At 41.7% G+C, this 15,433-nt stretch overlaps 1 protein-coding gene across 1 annotated transcript in view; it reads right to left on the reverse strand.

Annotated features, from left to right (window-relative positions):
* The window catches only part of F13a1 (coagulation factor XIII A chain), a 159,731-nt gene that overhangs the window by 64,363 nt on the left and 79,935 nt on the right, over positions 1–15,433 (reverse strand). The window contains exons 6-7 of the mRNA XM_051170126.1: positions 7,638–7,812; positions 5,049–5,187 (exon numbers count right to left, since the gene is read on the reverse strand). Coding sequence (XP_051026083.1) covers positions 5,049–5,187; positions 7,638–7,812 — 314 coding nt within the window. The remainder of the gene's footprint in view (positions 1–5,048; positions 5,188–7,637; positions 7,813–15,433) is intronic.

The following is a 15,433-nucleotide window of genomic DNA, read 5'->3' on the forward strand; positions in this document are numbered from 1 at the left end:
CTGTGCAGTCCTTCAGAACCAGATGGAGGTCACCAAGGCATCTAGCTCCATGGACCCAGCACCTGCTGGGTTCTAAGCTTCTCCAGCACACATGTGACCATCATTGGACTACCCTGAAGTGCTTTTGCCTCATGCTTAAGTCAACAGTGGTAACTGAAACCATGGCTAACTTGGGGGCTGCTATGCTTATGGTGAGAAGCCTGTAAGGGGCAGGAGTGAAGGGTTGTGATACGGACAATGAACAGTCATTGTTCAGCGGGCAGCGAAGCTGATGCTTCTAAGAGCCACTCTGGAAGGCTGGTCAAGTTGGAGCCTCTCAAACATTTCAGAAAGCAAAGGCCGCATCTGCCTCATTGAGGCAGAAGGTACAACTGGCCAGAGCGGTGGGGGAGGACAGGTGGTAACACTGGGTAATGCCACTCAGTCTCAGCCCCAGCCAATTAGAACTATCTGCTCCTGCAGGTGCAGAGCTGGGGTGGGGACGGAGAACATTGTCCCATTGAGGGAGGTGACGCGAAGAGTAAGAGGCTCTTGCTGCCATGCAGGAGGGGCTGCAAAGGCCCCATCGTAACAGCCAAACTGTTATTATGCCCATGGTCATAATAACCCACGATCCTTGCATGCAGGCCCATCTCTGCCTGCCTGCCTGTCTGCCTGGTCCCTGAAGCAGCTAATGTCTGGCCATTTCAGTTCAGTCCTTGGACCTTTAATAATGTTCCCCTGGGTTTCATCTGTGGACTAAGGACATTTCCTAGGCTTTTCATCTTTGAACAGTGCAGCCAGAAGCTTGCAGGAGGATAATGACTTTGACTCCATGGTCACCTCCCAGGAGTGCAGCCTTGCTTCCTTGGGCTTACAATCCACCCCTATACCACCACCCACATCTATCTGCTTCCCAGGCATATTATGAATCTCCTGTGTTTTATGAAGGGTGTTCTATATGTGTTGTTTCTTGGGGAACACTAGGAAGCTTCTCAAGGACACCAAGCCTGATTACTTTGTCTTGTATCCTCAGCACCCGAGGTTTGGACATAGTCATGTTCAGTGAGGGTGTATAGGATGAGAAAGTGGTATTTATCCAGTTTGGTTGGCATTTTGCTCTTTTCCCATATGAAACTGTTTACTCTATGCTTGCTCCATAGCCTGCCAGCTGCTGAATGCAGACAACAAACAAACAAACAAACCAACAAACAAACAAAACAAAACAAAAACAAACAAAACAAAAATAAGAGACCATACACTGCTACCCTGCTGGGAGCTGCATTCTAACGAGGAGGAGCCAAGAAGGGCAAAGTTTTCCACCCAGAGTCATCAAACCAGAATCTACTCATTCCAGCCAAGGGACACAGGGCAACACTTGCACCAAGAAAAAGGGAAGCCTGCTGTGAAGTACCTTTCATGACCCAGCAAGTGCCACCATCTCTGTCTTTTAACATTGTTTCCAACTCCACTGTGACCCACAAATAATGAGGTGACCGAACAGCTCTCTTAAGGCACAATGAAACTGTCATGTCCACTGAGCATGAAGTGACTCTTTCTCTTAGAGAGGCCCTCATATTCCCATAATCCAACAGTAAAGTGCTGGGTTAGCCATTTTGGCAAACTGCCTATAATAACTCAGAGATGCCTCGCCTGTATACTACACACCCTTCAAGTGGGAAATATCTACCACAAGGGACCTAAGGCAACAAACAGGGAGTAGGAAGTTAAGCTACTTATCCCTGGTGCTCCTTGCCACATCCCCTGACACATTCCTCAGCCAGCATTCTGAAAGGCCCTGTTGCTCTGGCTCCTGATTTTGGCCCTCATAAACCTGGCTGGATTCTGAACCTGGAGATGTTCTAGCCACTGGGACCTAAGTGGACAAATCAGCTTAGCACAGGCCATGAACAATGGGACCTAAGTGTCAAAGGGATGGAGCACTCATTATTAAAATGTCTTCTTCCTTAGGAAGGGGAGGGGCTGACACTGTGTACAGGAGTGAGAAGTCAGGCTGCGGTAGGATCCTTTGATGGGGACAGTGGAGCCTATTGAGGGAGGTTAGTCCATGGGGTTGGGTGATGGTGATTGCTCCTCAGAACTGTGTTAGAAAACTGACTACGTCAAGAGTGACCCTTGAACAGTCAGCCAATGTCCAGCAATCACTCCCACCCATGCTTTAGTTTCTGCTTAGCATCAGTCTCTCCCCGCAAACCCCTGGATCAGCCTTCCTTCCTACCACTGGCAAGCATTGCTTTAATCAGCATCAGACCTGCAGTTAGTATAGATTGACAACACTATACCAGCACCAGAGTGCCCTGGATCATTTTGGATTTGGGAACATTTGCATATACATGTTAAGGCATTTTGGATGTGGAACCCAAATCTAGACTTGAAGGTGACATAAATGTCACATACACCTCATAAACATTCAGAAAGTCATTCTGTGTGATGGATTTCAGTGTGTTCTGTTCTGATTTTGACTCTCCCATGAGAACAGGTAAGGACTTTTCTACATGTATACATGAAGTTCTGGATTTTTATAGTATTTCAGATATTGGGTTTTGGCTTAGACATGCTTAACCTGTGTTTTGCCTGGGGCAGCTCACTTAATTATGTATCACAGTCCCCCCCCACTAGAAAATGGTAGCTGCTAAGATGAGGAGTTCCCTGAAACACAGAGAAGTGAAGCCATTTCCTCAAAGCCAGACAGCAAAGAATAGCCTAACAAAAAGCTTAACGTGTATGTGTGTGTGTATGCATGCACGTGTGCACACGCACAGCTGTGATAACCACATTCTGGTTGATGTGACCTGGAGAGCACTCACCAACCCTTTAAGCAAGCACACTCCTTGACATGGTCTGGCTTCCTAGACACATAGCTTGTAAAGCACACTGTGTTTGCGCAGGCACGACAAGTGTCTGCCTTTTCTTTAAAAATACCCCAAAGTCACAGAAGTATCAGTCATCTCAGGACACTGGGCACCCCTCTCTTTCGAGTTTGTCAAGGTACTCAGGAGGATGGCAACATATTGCATCTCCAAGACTCCAGCTGTGCATCTAATAAAGAAGGCGATCCCAGCAGCCAGTGTTCATTAGGCACCTGCTACACTTCGCTCTGCATGGAGTGGAGTAGGGAATTCTGTCATTTCTACTTTAAAGGAGGAAAAAGGCACAGAGAAACTCTGCTTTGCTCAAGGTCACACAGCTGGCTTGCAGCAGAGCCAAGACTCTGAGTTCTTTTGTCCCTGTCCTTGCAGTCTGGGAATGTACTGAGTTGGGGTAGCACAGGCCACTAACAATAAGAAGCCCAGTCACCATACACATGCCCCCCTCCCTGAGTCTCATCAGAGGAGGGCAGAAAAGCCTAGGACACTGTGTACACTGGGGATGTGGCAGACCAGGCCAGGATCAAGATCTTATGTACTAGGGAGGATATTGAAGAAAGGCTTAGAGATAGGGAACAGAACCCAGAACAACGTGTCAAAGACAAAGAGAGTAACGACAAGATCTGTCAGCTCCACAATTTTATATCAAGTGTATTTAGAGCCTCACTGCACTCACTATATTGCAGGTTCCTCATAGGGACCTATCATGGGGATATTTGGATCAAATAGGTGGGAGACTAAAGTTGTCTATATAGAGGGATTGTGTGTGTGTGTTTGTGTTGCCATGTTGCAGAGAAAACAAAATCATTCTTATTTTGCCTTTGCCACCAACAGTGGACTTTAGGGGTTGATGTTTTTTTGGTTTGTTTTGGCCATTCCAGACAGGCAGGCCTGTGGGCTGTAATCCCACAGGTTTAAATGGCTCTTTAAATTGCGGTTGGGTGTTCATGGCCAAGTTTTGTTGCACCCATGGCCTCCAGAACCCTGTCATAGCTCATTACTTCAAATAAGAGGCTCTATATTTTACTCATAGTAACCTGCTGCTTTGAGTTGGGGGCACTTTGGCCATTTCTCTCTTTCCATATTCTCCAGTGGCCACTTATAGGTCCCAGTGAGTTAACTCTGCTCCTGAAGTCAATCCATGCCCACAGTCCAGGTTTTTCAGGCACTTCTAACTTCTAACTTCTCTTAAAATGCACTTGTAACTTCCACCATCCCCATGTGGGTACTTCTATAACTGACAGCACTTTAGCTTGAGAAGAAGAACAACACAGGACACAATTATGGCTTGGAAATTTCACCTAATTCAATATCTGCCACTCAAATTATGTCTCAATTTTGTCCCATATAGAACTTCTTAAATAGCTTTTCATTTGGACTCAGAGCAGTTTTTCCTCATGTAAATGTGCTGCATTGGACTGATGGATGCACCTCCATGCACTCCAGAAACAACAATTTCTTTGGGCTCTTTCACTCCCTATATGATGGCCAACTTCTAATACTGTGCTTCAGGGTAAAAGATGCATGAAGCTAGTGCTTGGAAGCAATGTCACCTTTTCTCCATCTTGATGGCTAAATGAAAACTAGGCATGTGGTCAAGGCTATGGTCAACATTATACTCACAGAGTAATTCTCTATTTCAGAAGTAAAAATAGGTGGGGTGAAGAATTGGAGAAGATGCTTGTTGCCAGTTTATGAGATATGTGACCTTGAGAAAAATCTCTTTGGGTCTCAGTTTCCTCATCTGCAAATGAGGGATCTTGTGCCACTCACCTGATTTAACTACTAGAGCAGGTAAGATTATAGATACATAAGTGGGTGCATAGGAAATGATGGGCTGATGTGAATGCTGGCTGCAACCCCACATCAACTACAGTCTTCACCAGGTGCTCTAGAGGAACTAACCCAGGTATGTGCATTATCTATGCCAATGGCTGGCTGTGGCATTTTTTCTCATACAGACAGATGATTGACTTTTATCACTAGGGCCCAAACTGTCTTCTCAGTAATATTTCCCATTCACCACTTTGAAAAATTCTGTAACAATAAGACATTTATGCCTATGATACTGAAACCTCCTTAAAATGGAAGAGAGAAACACTTGGCAGTGTCTGTGTTGCAGCACATGTGGACTAGCCCTCTTGCTTGATGTAAGGCCATGCCATTGGACATCAAACTCACCACACTGAATCCTTTGTGAGTTTGGTGCTCACTTTCCCATCTTCTTCCAGGAAGATGTCCATTTGCAAGTTGGCATCATTGTCATGGGCTGATAAATAATTGGTAATGACTCGCGCTGGGATTCCAAGGCATCTTAAAACTGTAAGGGAGAACAATCATTGGAGACATCCAGCCATCTAACAAAACACAGTTAAAAATCCTTTCACCTATGGGTCATCCTTCCCAACATCAAGAGGCCCTTCTTCAGATGTTCCACAACCAAAAAGTGTGGCTCATTCAGTCTCCTGAGGGCTGGAGAGAGACTATGTTGACAGACTCTTGGGAACAACAAATGGTGCCAACAAAATCATTTCTAACAGAAAGCCAATGCCCCGAGCAAATTGTTTAGTTCTAACCACAGGTTCACCAAAGAAGCAGTAATTCAATCCTCTTAAGGGGGCATGTTCCTGAAAACACAATTTTTAGAAAGCCCATCCTAAGGTAGGATTGTACAGGCCAGGTCTTCAGTAGGGCATGCTATTCTGGATGAAATTTGCTCTTGTACCACTCTATGCAGGGTGACACCACTGACTCATTTTACTCATTAAATAATAAATTACATGGGTGCATCTCTTGCCATATGCACCTATTGATTAAGCTTAATCCAAATGCCCTCTCTGACTCCCAGGACACCAGACATCAGGGCTCATTGGAAATAATTTAGCTGACAATTTTAAGATTAATGACTTGGCTTGCCTTTTTCCCTCCTCTCCATAAGAATAATTTAGCATTTTTTAAACAAAGACTATCCAGCCCTTTCAACAGAACAACCTTGGAAATCTAAATATGAGTTTAGTTGAAATCAGTGTCCTGTTCCTGGCCTTTAAATGTCTTGTCCTCAAGCCCCAAACAACAGGGTGACAGGCACCACTGGGTTGTCACTCCTACCTTTCCCTGCAACCTCTATTCACCAATATAGTGACTGGAACTAATGTTCCATTTCTGGTGAATTTTAATATATATTACTGGGTATTCATTCACATTGTTTCTGAAGGGGACTTTATGAAAAGTCTGCCTTACTCACAATATTTCAGAGGAGTAGAAGCTGCTTTGGGGTATCAGCTCCTCTTACCACCAACTTTGCTTCTTGATTTGCCTGTATTGTGATATCTTTCTAGTGAAAAATCTCCCTTTGTTTAACTTGCCATCAAAGCCTGTCCTCAGGCACAGAGACCCCAGTTTATGCAAACAGCATACATAGATGTAAGGTTTCACTATTTCATCTGGTTCTGAGCCTGAAGGTATTGAGCTGTGGCAGTGAACTTTTAGGTGTGAGGAGGACTGAGGCCTTTTACTGTTTCCTAAAATGAGTTTAGGGGTATGACTTCCTCTCTGTGCCTTGGTTTAAATGGCCCGAGGAGCAAAGATGCCATCCAACCTTCAGACAGTACAAAGCTCGCTTCCTTCTAACATTAAGGCCAGCCTCTCTTCTGACAGTTGCTCCAAGGAAATTAATATTCTGTTAGTCCATGAATATAGTCAAAAGCCTCAGAAAATATTCTTATTCAGGCCATGTCATAGGAAATCACAACTAATGAAAGAAAATGTTATTTCTGTTTGTGTGGAACAGGACTAGGTAGGTCCTAGATTGTCACAACTTTGTGCTAAAATAGGTGAGTCTCACATTCATTTTAAAAAGTGTCCTTCCCAGGCCTATAGCCCAGACTCTCATTTTTAAAAAAATTATTAAAAAATTCTAACTAGATAAAGCACTCTTTATTAATGAGCAGGCAGAAAGGACACTCTGACTTGACTTAATGTTTCTCCAAGGTGGTAGAAGTGCTCTGTGAATGAAAATCATTACCGATGGCAAAGACATAGTGAAATGAATGGCCTTTAAAAATGTGCACTGAATTAACTGTAGCATTGCCCGGGCCAAGGAAGGCAAGTGCCATTTGGTAAGATGATACAGAAGACCAAAGAGAGTCATTCTGTTCTCATCTGTTTTGCTCTGCAGATTGGATGTTGGGTGAACTAAGACCCAGAAGCAAAGCTGGGAAGGTGAAGATGCTCACTGGGTATCAATACCTAACTGAGCAGACTCCCTGAGACACACAGATAAAGAAGAAGATAAGATGACCTGACTACCCCTTTCATATCTAGGACAAGCTTTTAAGTACTTACAAGACATCTCATCAATAAACAAACAAGCATATTTATATAATGCTTCAAGAAAAATCAGAATATGTCTTTCCTTATTATTAATATTTTTAGTTTTTCTTTAATCTTTAAAAAGAAATGTTTGGAATGGCTCATGCTTTCCCTACTCCCTTCTGAGCCCCTCCAACCCTCCATTGGTCTGAGTGTCAAATGATGGATCATCTAGGAAACAGTCTATCATTCTTCCCATACAGATTCTGCAGTCAGAGAGACTGTGAGCATATTTGGCCCTGCACAATTTAAATATGCATTGACTTCATCCCAGAATAGTCACCCATAAATTCTATAGAGCCAATGGGAGCTGTTAAGTCTCCTTGCCAGGTTATAGATAAAAAGACTTGAAGTGAAATTTCTCTTACATTAAAAATCATTACTCTATTGGATACTTACATGTGTTAAAGACGCCAGCAAAAACCCAGCACTGGCCATACCGGACTGGTGTTTCAGAGCTCTTGTATTCTAGTAGAATGTCAACACTTCCTGTCCAGGCTGATGGAGGGATACCATAGGCATAGACATTGTCCCATGATCCAACAATAACACCTTCGTCATCCTTGGCATTCACCTAAATGAGCCCATGAGAGATGAAAAAGAAGAAAGGTCATTTAGGAGATCAGCTCATTCAAATTGGCATGGGCCAAGCTGAGGCTTCCAGTGTCTTCTACGGGTCCTGCATGGTAAAAATGATTCCTATTCCTGTTCAGTTTATCGTGTAATCACCAAGGGTAATGGTGAAAGACCAAAGTGTGCCAAGAGAAGACCCAATGACCAAGACCACCTCAAGGGTAGTGGTATGGTGAGTAGGAAGAGTCTTCTTGATTCCAATTGAAAGAGAGTCACACTGGGTATTGGTTTGGCCTAGAATGACATGGGGAAAACAGGAGAAAGACCTGCAAAATGAAAAGCCAGGAAGGAATCTTGTATTGGTGAAAGGTGGATTCAGCTGGCAAATGGGAGATCAGTGATCCAATGGGCTTTCATTTCTGTGGAAAGTAGTGGATTCTCAAAAACTGCAAATGTCAATACCTAATGCCAAAGGCACCATTAAGAGTCAAAAGGAAAATAGATTCCCTTGGATACTATGCATAATTATTTTCTTAAATTTCACTAAAGAAATAGTCTTCAGGCTAGGGAGGTGACTGAGTCGATAAGAACTCTTGCTTCATAAATATAAGGACTTGAGTACAAATCCCCAGCACCTATGTTAAAAATTGGGAATGGCCTGTATTGTGGGTGGCAGAATCAGGAGGACTGCACAGGCTTGCTGGCTGAAGCTCTTTGAGATTTTGTCTCAAACGTCTAAGAAGAAGAACGACACACCAGGATACCTATATCCTCCTCTGTCTTCTACATGTAAATGTCTGCCCCCAACATGTGTTTGCCACACAACCTCACACAATACATAAAAGAAACATATTCTTTAATGATTGCTTAAAGTGATCAACACACACACACACACACACACACACACACACACACACACACATATATATATATGCACATATATTTGAGTTGGCAATCAAATCAAGGCCTTGTATTCGGTACATACTTTACCAATGAACTACATCTCAGCTCCTATTTTTATAATTAAATTAAAAGGTATTTCTTTTTACCTAGAGGGCATGAGGTAGTATGGTTTTAGGATGGTAGAGACTTTTGCAGAGAGGAACCATTTAGACTATTTGGGAAAACCTTGACACACACTTGATACTAGATTAGAAACACCTAGTATACCTAAATGTGAGCAGGGCAAAGACAGTTGCTGTTTAGAAAATAAAACAAAGGCCAGAAAGTAGCGATTTTTTTCCTAATCACTGCTGGATCTATTTCTTTGGCAGGAGCGTTCATCAGTTTAATTGTTACCAGAATCCAGGTAAAGAACAGTGAGACTTCCTTTCAGATTGGGTGCTGCCTTATAGTTGGTGTGACAGTGATTTTGAATACTCAGAGTGTGGATGCGAATCAGCAGTAATGACTCCCTCTATGTTCATCCATCATGCATAGTATCAAGCTCCTCCCAGGCCTACTTAGAAGGAAGATGCATGCTAAAGCATGAGTCATAGGTAGTCTACGTGTACGTTAGTTCAAGAAGTATTGATCTGGATGATAGTGAGAAGCCATTAATTAGTTATTGATGCCAAATACAGGCTCTGAAGCTGTGCAATTATATTATGTAAGCTGTAGAGGAGATGTGAAAATATACTGAGTCTCTATGTGTCGCCTACCTTACCGGCCAACCACACAGCCTTGGCCACCTGCCACACTTCTCCATGTGCTTGGCTGGAAAGGACTCTTATTCTGAAATATTTCAGAGACAAAAATCTTTGAAAATATATCTTTCTAAATTCCAGCAAGTCTGAATAAAGAGCTGGTGCTCAAAATTATTTCACAATCAGGTCTATATTCAACAGCCATGCAGGCATGGCACTGGACATTGACTACGCATAAGGCTCTTTCCTCAAGAGAGACAGAAGACAAGAAAGTGGGAGGCAATTTTGATATGATGAAGGCAGAGCACATACAGGTCAAGGGGGCCCCAAAGGAGAGAATCAGTGGGGTTCAGCCAAGGGATGCCATTCAAGTTGTCCAGAAAAAGCGAAGCAAACTTGAATAAATGTGTGATGTCATGAGCTAATATGACAAGCTTAGAAACCTTTGTATAGTTATCATGTAAGTAGTCAGTACTGAATAAAATGCTGTTTCCCACTTTTGACTTTGTGTCAAGTTAGAGTGGAGACTCTTAGTACTTAGTACATTGAATGTAGCGGGGGTGGGGGGGGAAGCTTTCAAGTTTCTTAAAGATTTCTACTAGCAAGTTCAAGGCTTTGATGTGAACTTACTTCGGCCAGACCTTCTGGCCCTATTTTTGAGCTGTACTTGTCCTTGCAGGTGAATTAAATAATCAGAAAATCTGTGCCTACTAGGATGGAACACAGGGAGTGTCTGTGATGTGACTTTGTCTTTGTGGAGAGGCAATACACTCTCACTGAAAAGTAGAATAGAGTTTATGGATCCCAGAGGTAAAAGTCCCTAAACTGTGCCTCTGATGTATGATTTTCAGATAGATGACCGTTAAATAGAAGCCTACTAATAGCATAAAGCTGAACCCAATGAGCTCAGGAGAAAAGTCAGAAGTAAATAGCCCTCTTCCTTACAGACCTTTAATTGTTAATGCTGAGTGCTGCCCCTGTTGCTAGATAAATCACAATTCTCACTTATTAGCATCTGGCCAGATTAGCTCCTGTGTTCTAATTAGAACATTGATTTCTAAGGATCTCAGACACTGGGCGAGATACGTATTCAGTGACAGATGATCAGGGTTAAAGTGAAATAGTCCCTTCTAGACAACAAAATATGCTGGAAGGGCAATTCAAGGAAATGCTGGGACTTTTACTTGCTAGAGTTGGCTGTTATAGAAACCTATTGTAAACTCAACGTTAAGGTTGAACCAGGGGCAAAAACAAATGTCGTGGTTTTGAGCCATTGGCAATCCAGCATACAACTTGAACATGGGGCTACAGACTAGAAGTGATCTCTAACAATAATGTGCCTGTATTAAATTTCCATCCCAGGGCCTGGAGAGACAGCTCAGAGATAAGAATACTGGTTGCTCTTCCAGAGCACCCAGGGTTTGATTTCAAGCACCCTTCTAATACCCTCTTCTGGTTTCTGTATGAACTACGTGCACATGGTGAGCAAACATACATGCAGGCAAAAACACTTTTAACAATTTTAAAATAAAGTAAAAGTTAAAGTTCCATCTCATTTGGTGAAAGGGAGAGGGAGATTAAAACTACTATCATATGTCAGAGAAGGTGCCTAGTGGGGCTATTACTCCAAGTTCATGACTTAGGTACAAGGATAAATGAAAAAGAAAAACACCCTCCAAAGTTACTATCAGCAACCTTAGTGGTATAAAATAATTCAAGAAACTCCAACATCCTATGTCCAAAGCAGATGATGACTATGAGAGGCACAGGGAAGCAGCAGGGCTTGGATTCCAGTGTAACCTCTGGTATTTCATAAGCCAGACTTCTGAAGCAGCACAACTCTATGGTTTTTCATCTATCTTTTAAAATCTGAAATTATCACAGTATCTTTATCTTCTTCTGACCAAAGGTGTGGAAACAATTTCTGTGGAAAAAATGAGTGGGAAAGGGTCACATATGAAAACAGGCAGCTATTCTGTGACTATGATATGGAAATGACAGAAAGCCCAAGAGTGTCTCCTCAGGGGGAGGAGATACACCTTTTGCTGGGGCCATGGCTCTGTGTAAAAACTAAGGGAACCTAGAAGAAGGAACAGAATGCAGCACATTAAGAAAGATGACCTCCTCCTCAACCCAGCTTCTTTGCTCCATTCTTTGCTCAGTCTTTTTCCAGTCTCCCAGTGCATTTCAGAGCAGACCACTGTAGGTATGAGAAAAAACACAGTTCATCTGAGGTTGAAAAGAGCCAGATTTCATCTGCCAGAGAAATAAATACCCGAGGAAAAATGGGGCATAAGTAATACATACAAACAGAAGAACAAGATACCTAGTAAGTAGGAAGAAGGAAAGAAAGAACAAAGGTCATAAATAGAAGAAAACTAAGGAGCATGAAGCATTTTCTTACACTCTATAAGAAGATCACTGACCTTAATGGATGGTCACATAATATAATTTCAGAAATAGTAATATATCATTAACTTCAAGATACAGAGTACACAGTGGTAAAAGTAAATTAACGACACTGGAGAGAGATGAAATAATCAAAGGAAATGTTAAAGAAAAAGACAGAAGTTATTAGAGAGAAGCTAAGAGCTCTCAAGGACATAGATGACATAACATAGAGGTAATTAGTGCCCTTAAAGTAGAGAATAATCTACAGCATTTGGCTTAGCCAAGAAAACATTAAATCTATATTGAGAGGCATCCGTAGTCCACAGTGTGACCCAGACCTCTTACCTAAAAATCATAAGCAGTTTAAATTTTGACTAGACATAAAATTGCATGACCATCTCTAGACAAAAATAGTGAAAATCAGAAAAAACAGGGAATCAGGCTGTCCTTGGATTTCTCCAGAGAACCATTCAGTGACAAAATATTGTAAATCACTATTCACATAGTCCTGAGAGATAAGTATCTTAAGGATGTTAGGTATAGCCATGCTGTACAAGGATAAGGCCAAGCAGCATAGAGTCTCAGTTATGAAGAATACACACCATGAAAAGTATAGTTAAACATCTTTTAGAGCTACAGCTACAAAATGAATTTAAAAGCTAGTAAATGTAGAACCAAAAATTACTCTAAGAAAAATGAGATGAGAGAGTCAAAAGAGAAAAATAATAAAATGCTAATGAGTCAGTATGTTGGTCTCTCATAGTTAATTGACACCATCTAAAATTAAAATATAATTTAAAAGTACATAATTACTTTATGTCTAATTGGTTTCATAATTTGAACTAATTTTGGAAGAAACTGTTAGGAAATGGTATCTCTTATGAAGAGACATTTATCTGAAGTTCAACAGTTTCTTCTGTACAATTCAATGTTTTTTTTCTTCTGCTAAAAGTAAGATTTAATACAATTAAATAGAATTTGAGTATAATTAAACACAATTCTTTAAATAGTATGGTGCCATTTGGTATAAATACAAACAAATAGATCAATGGAACACAGCAAAGAACACAAAAGTACACCCATACAAATAGAGTTTGCTATTTGGTGGGGTCAGGTGTTCCTAGCAAAAGATTTGGTTCAACAAAGGCAGGTAGATCAACTAGGTGTCATATGGAAAAGGCAGCTTAGGGGCTCAGGAAGGCTCACGGAACTTACAAGACCCACAAGCCTAAACAGACAACCCATGGATTGGGTGAGCACTGGAAAACCAGATGTCTGATAACTGACTGAAGTGCCAAACATAAACATAAAGTAATTGTGAGAGTGACAGGAGAGTCCTTACTGGAAGAGCTGCTTGCAGGTCGTTCAGGGAACTCTATACAGACCTATACAGTGTTGGTGGGATGTCAATCAGCAACGCCATTTGGGAGGGTAGGATGGAAGGGCCTAGAGGGATGACTACATGGTGCATTGATCACCTTCCGGGTATGTTTCCAAAAGACATCAGTATGTCAAGGTCGTCCCAGGCCATCCTCACTGCAGCAATGGCTAGGAAAGCTGAGGTTTAGCTGATGGGTAGCTGGGTATGGATCCCATGGAGCACAAGAGAATGCTATCTGGACGTAATAGAGAAAAAAAGATGAGAATAGTGTATTAATCTTATTCTTCACGTTTTTATGAATTACTTGAATTCTTTTTGAGAGTAGAATGGTTTTTTTTTTTTTTTTTTTTCTTTTATTGATGCCTTTTTACTTGTTTTCTTTTATAGCCCAAAAGAAATCCTTTATAAAAAGACTTTAGAAGTAGGAATGTTTACAAATCAGCTTGTTTTAATTCTACAATGAAAATTTGATTATAAATTTCATCTTAATTTTAATTATTTGGTCAAAGGGAGAGGGTGATTAAAACTCCTATCATGTGTCAGGGAAGGTGCCTAGTGGGGCTATTACTCCAAATTCATGGCTTAGGTGCAAAGAAGTAGTTAAACTAGGTTTGTTCAGCTATGGAGGTGGCAGAAACAATGATCTATCTGTAAGGGGGGGAAGAGAGACTCAGCCATGCAGGAAGTAGACCATCAGGGGGCTTGCAGTGTGGGTTTTCTGCAGCCAGTTCTTCTAAATTAGCATTCTCCTTAGAGCAGTGGTTCTCAACTTTCCTAATGCCATGACCTTTTAATGCAGTTCCTTATGTTATAGTGACCCCCAACCATAAAACAATTTCATTGCTACTGTTATGACTCATAATGTAGATATCTAATATACAGCATATCTGTTATGCCACCCCTATGAAAGGGTTGTTTGACCCCAAAGGGGCCGTGACCCACAGGTTGAGAACCACTATGTTAGAGGGAGGAGAGACAGCTTCTAACATTCATGAATCTGAGGTAAAAAAAAACTTACAGGAATCCTAGCTACCAATTAGGGCTGCCTGCATGTCGTGCAGGGAGCTCTGAGCATGCAACTCTCATGAGTCTTCAGCTGCAGCCACTCTAGGGTGGGTTTCTCAATGATGCAGCAATTTTTGGTGATCCATGTTCCTATAAGGAACCCCAGCACACTCACTGGTTTACAAGCTAGGCTAGGAGAAATGGTCTCTCTGATCATGTTTCTCTTCCCAGGAAAAGTGATGCAACTGTGGAGAACGTACAGGAAGCATGGACCTCCTGTCTAGGAAGCTCTTTGTGACTGAGGCAATTGCAGAACTGGCCATGCTTGGTTCTGAGGAAGCACAGCTGACGACAGTGGGCTGTCCTGATCGTTAGCATCTCACTGGGCAGTAAGTTCGCTTTCTGTACCATTCAAAAGACACAAAGATGACCATGAAGTTTGAGCAGATTTTAACTTCAATTCTGACAAGGGAAGACATTTGACATTTTTTTTGAGTGCCCTATTCCATGCAGCCCAGATTTCCCATTTTAAACAGTTACAATTTGTTTTCTATTTCTTTTTTATGCATGTGAAGGGACCTCTCCTCTTTAGTATGCACATTTTATATGGCTATGATGAAATGACTTTTCTCTGTTATAAACCTGTTTTATTCTGTTAAATTTCAATGTTTAAAGTTATGGTCTCATAAAAACTAGGATTTTGTAACTCTTTTAGAAATAGTTTTATACGTAATCTTGCCTACAGTTTCTCAAACCAGTGAATATGAATTTGGGGCAATGTGAACTCTCTTAAGAGGCATACTGTTAAATTTGGGAAGTAGAGAAGTTATTTGCAGTAGAAAATTTTGTCAGGTTTTGTAAACCAAAAGCCCTCAGTTACAGCCGTGTGGTGACCAGTCTTAGGTGTAGTGGACCCCTGTGCCCCACACACCTAGGGCTTTCTCACCGAAACTCAACAGCTATTGTATTGAGAGGGAAGCACAGACGGCCAAGTGTTGATGCAGATGCTACTAGCATCACCTGCTCTTTAGAACAGCTGTTCCCTTTCTCATTTATACATTTGGATTCAATTACCACCCCAAGAAAGGCAAGTGAAGAAAACAGAATCTGAAAGGCCATTTATCTGGGAATATACAGATCTATTTTTTTAAAAATGTTTTTTCCAAGTTATATGGTGAGAGGGGAGAGGAGACGAGCCA

This window comes from Acomys russatus, chromosome 3, assembly GCF_903995435.1.
Source record: "Acomys russatus chromosome 3, mAcoRus1.1, whole genome shotgun sequence".
Taxonomy (NCBI): domain Eukaryota; kingdom Metazoa; phylum Chordata; class Mammalia; order Rodentia; family Muridae; genus Acomys; species Acomys russatus.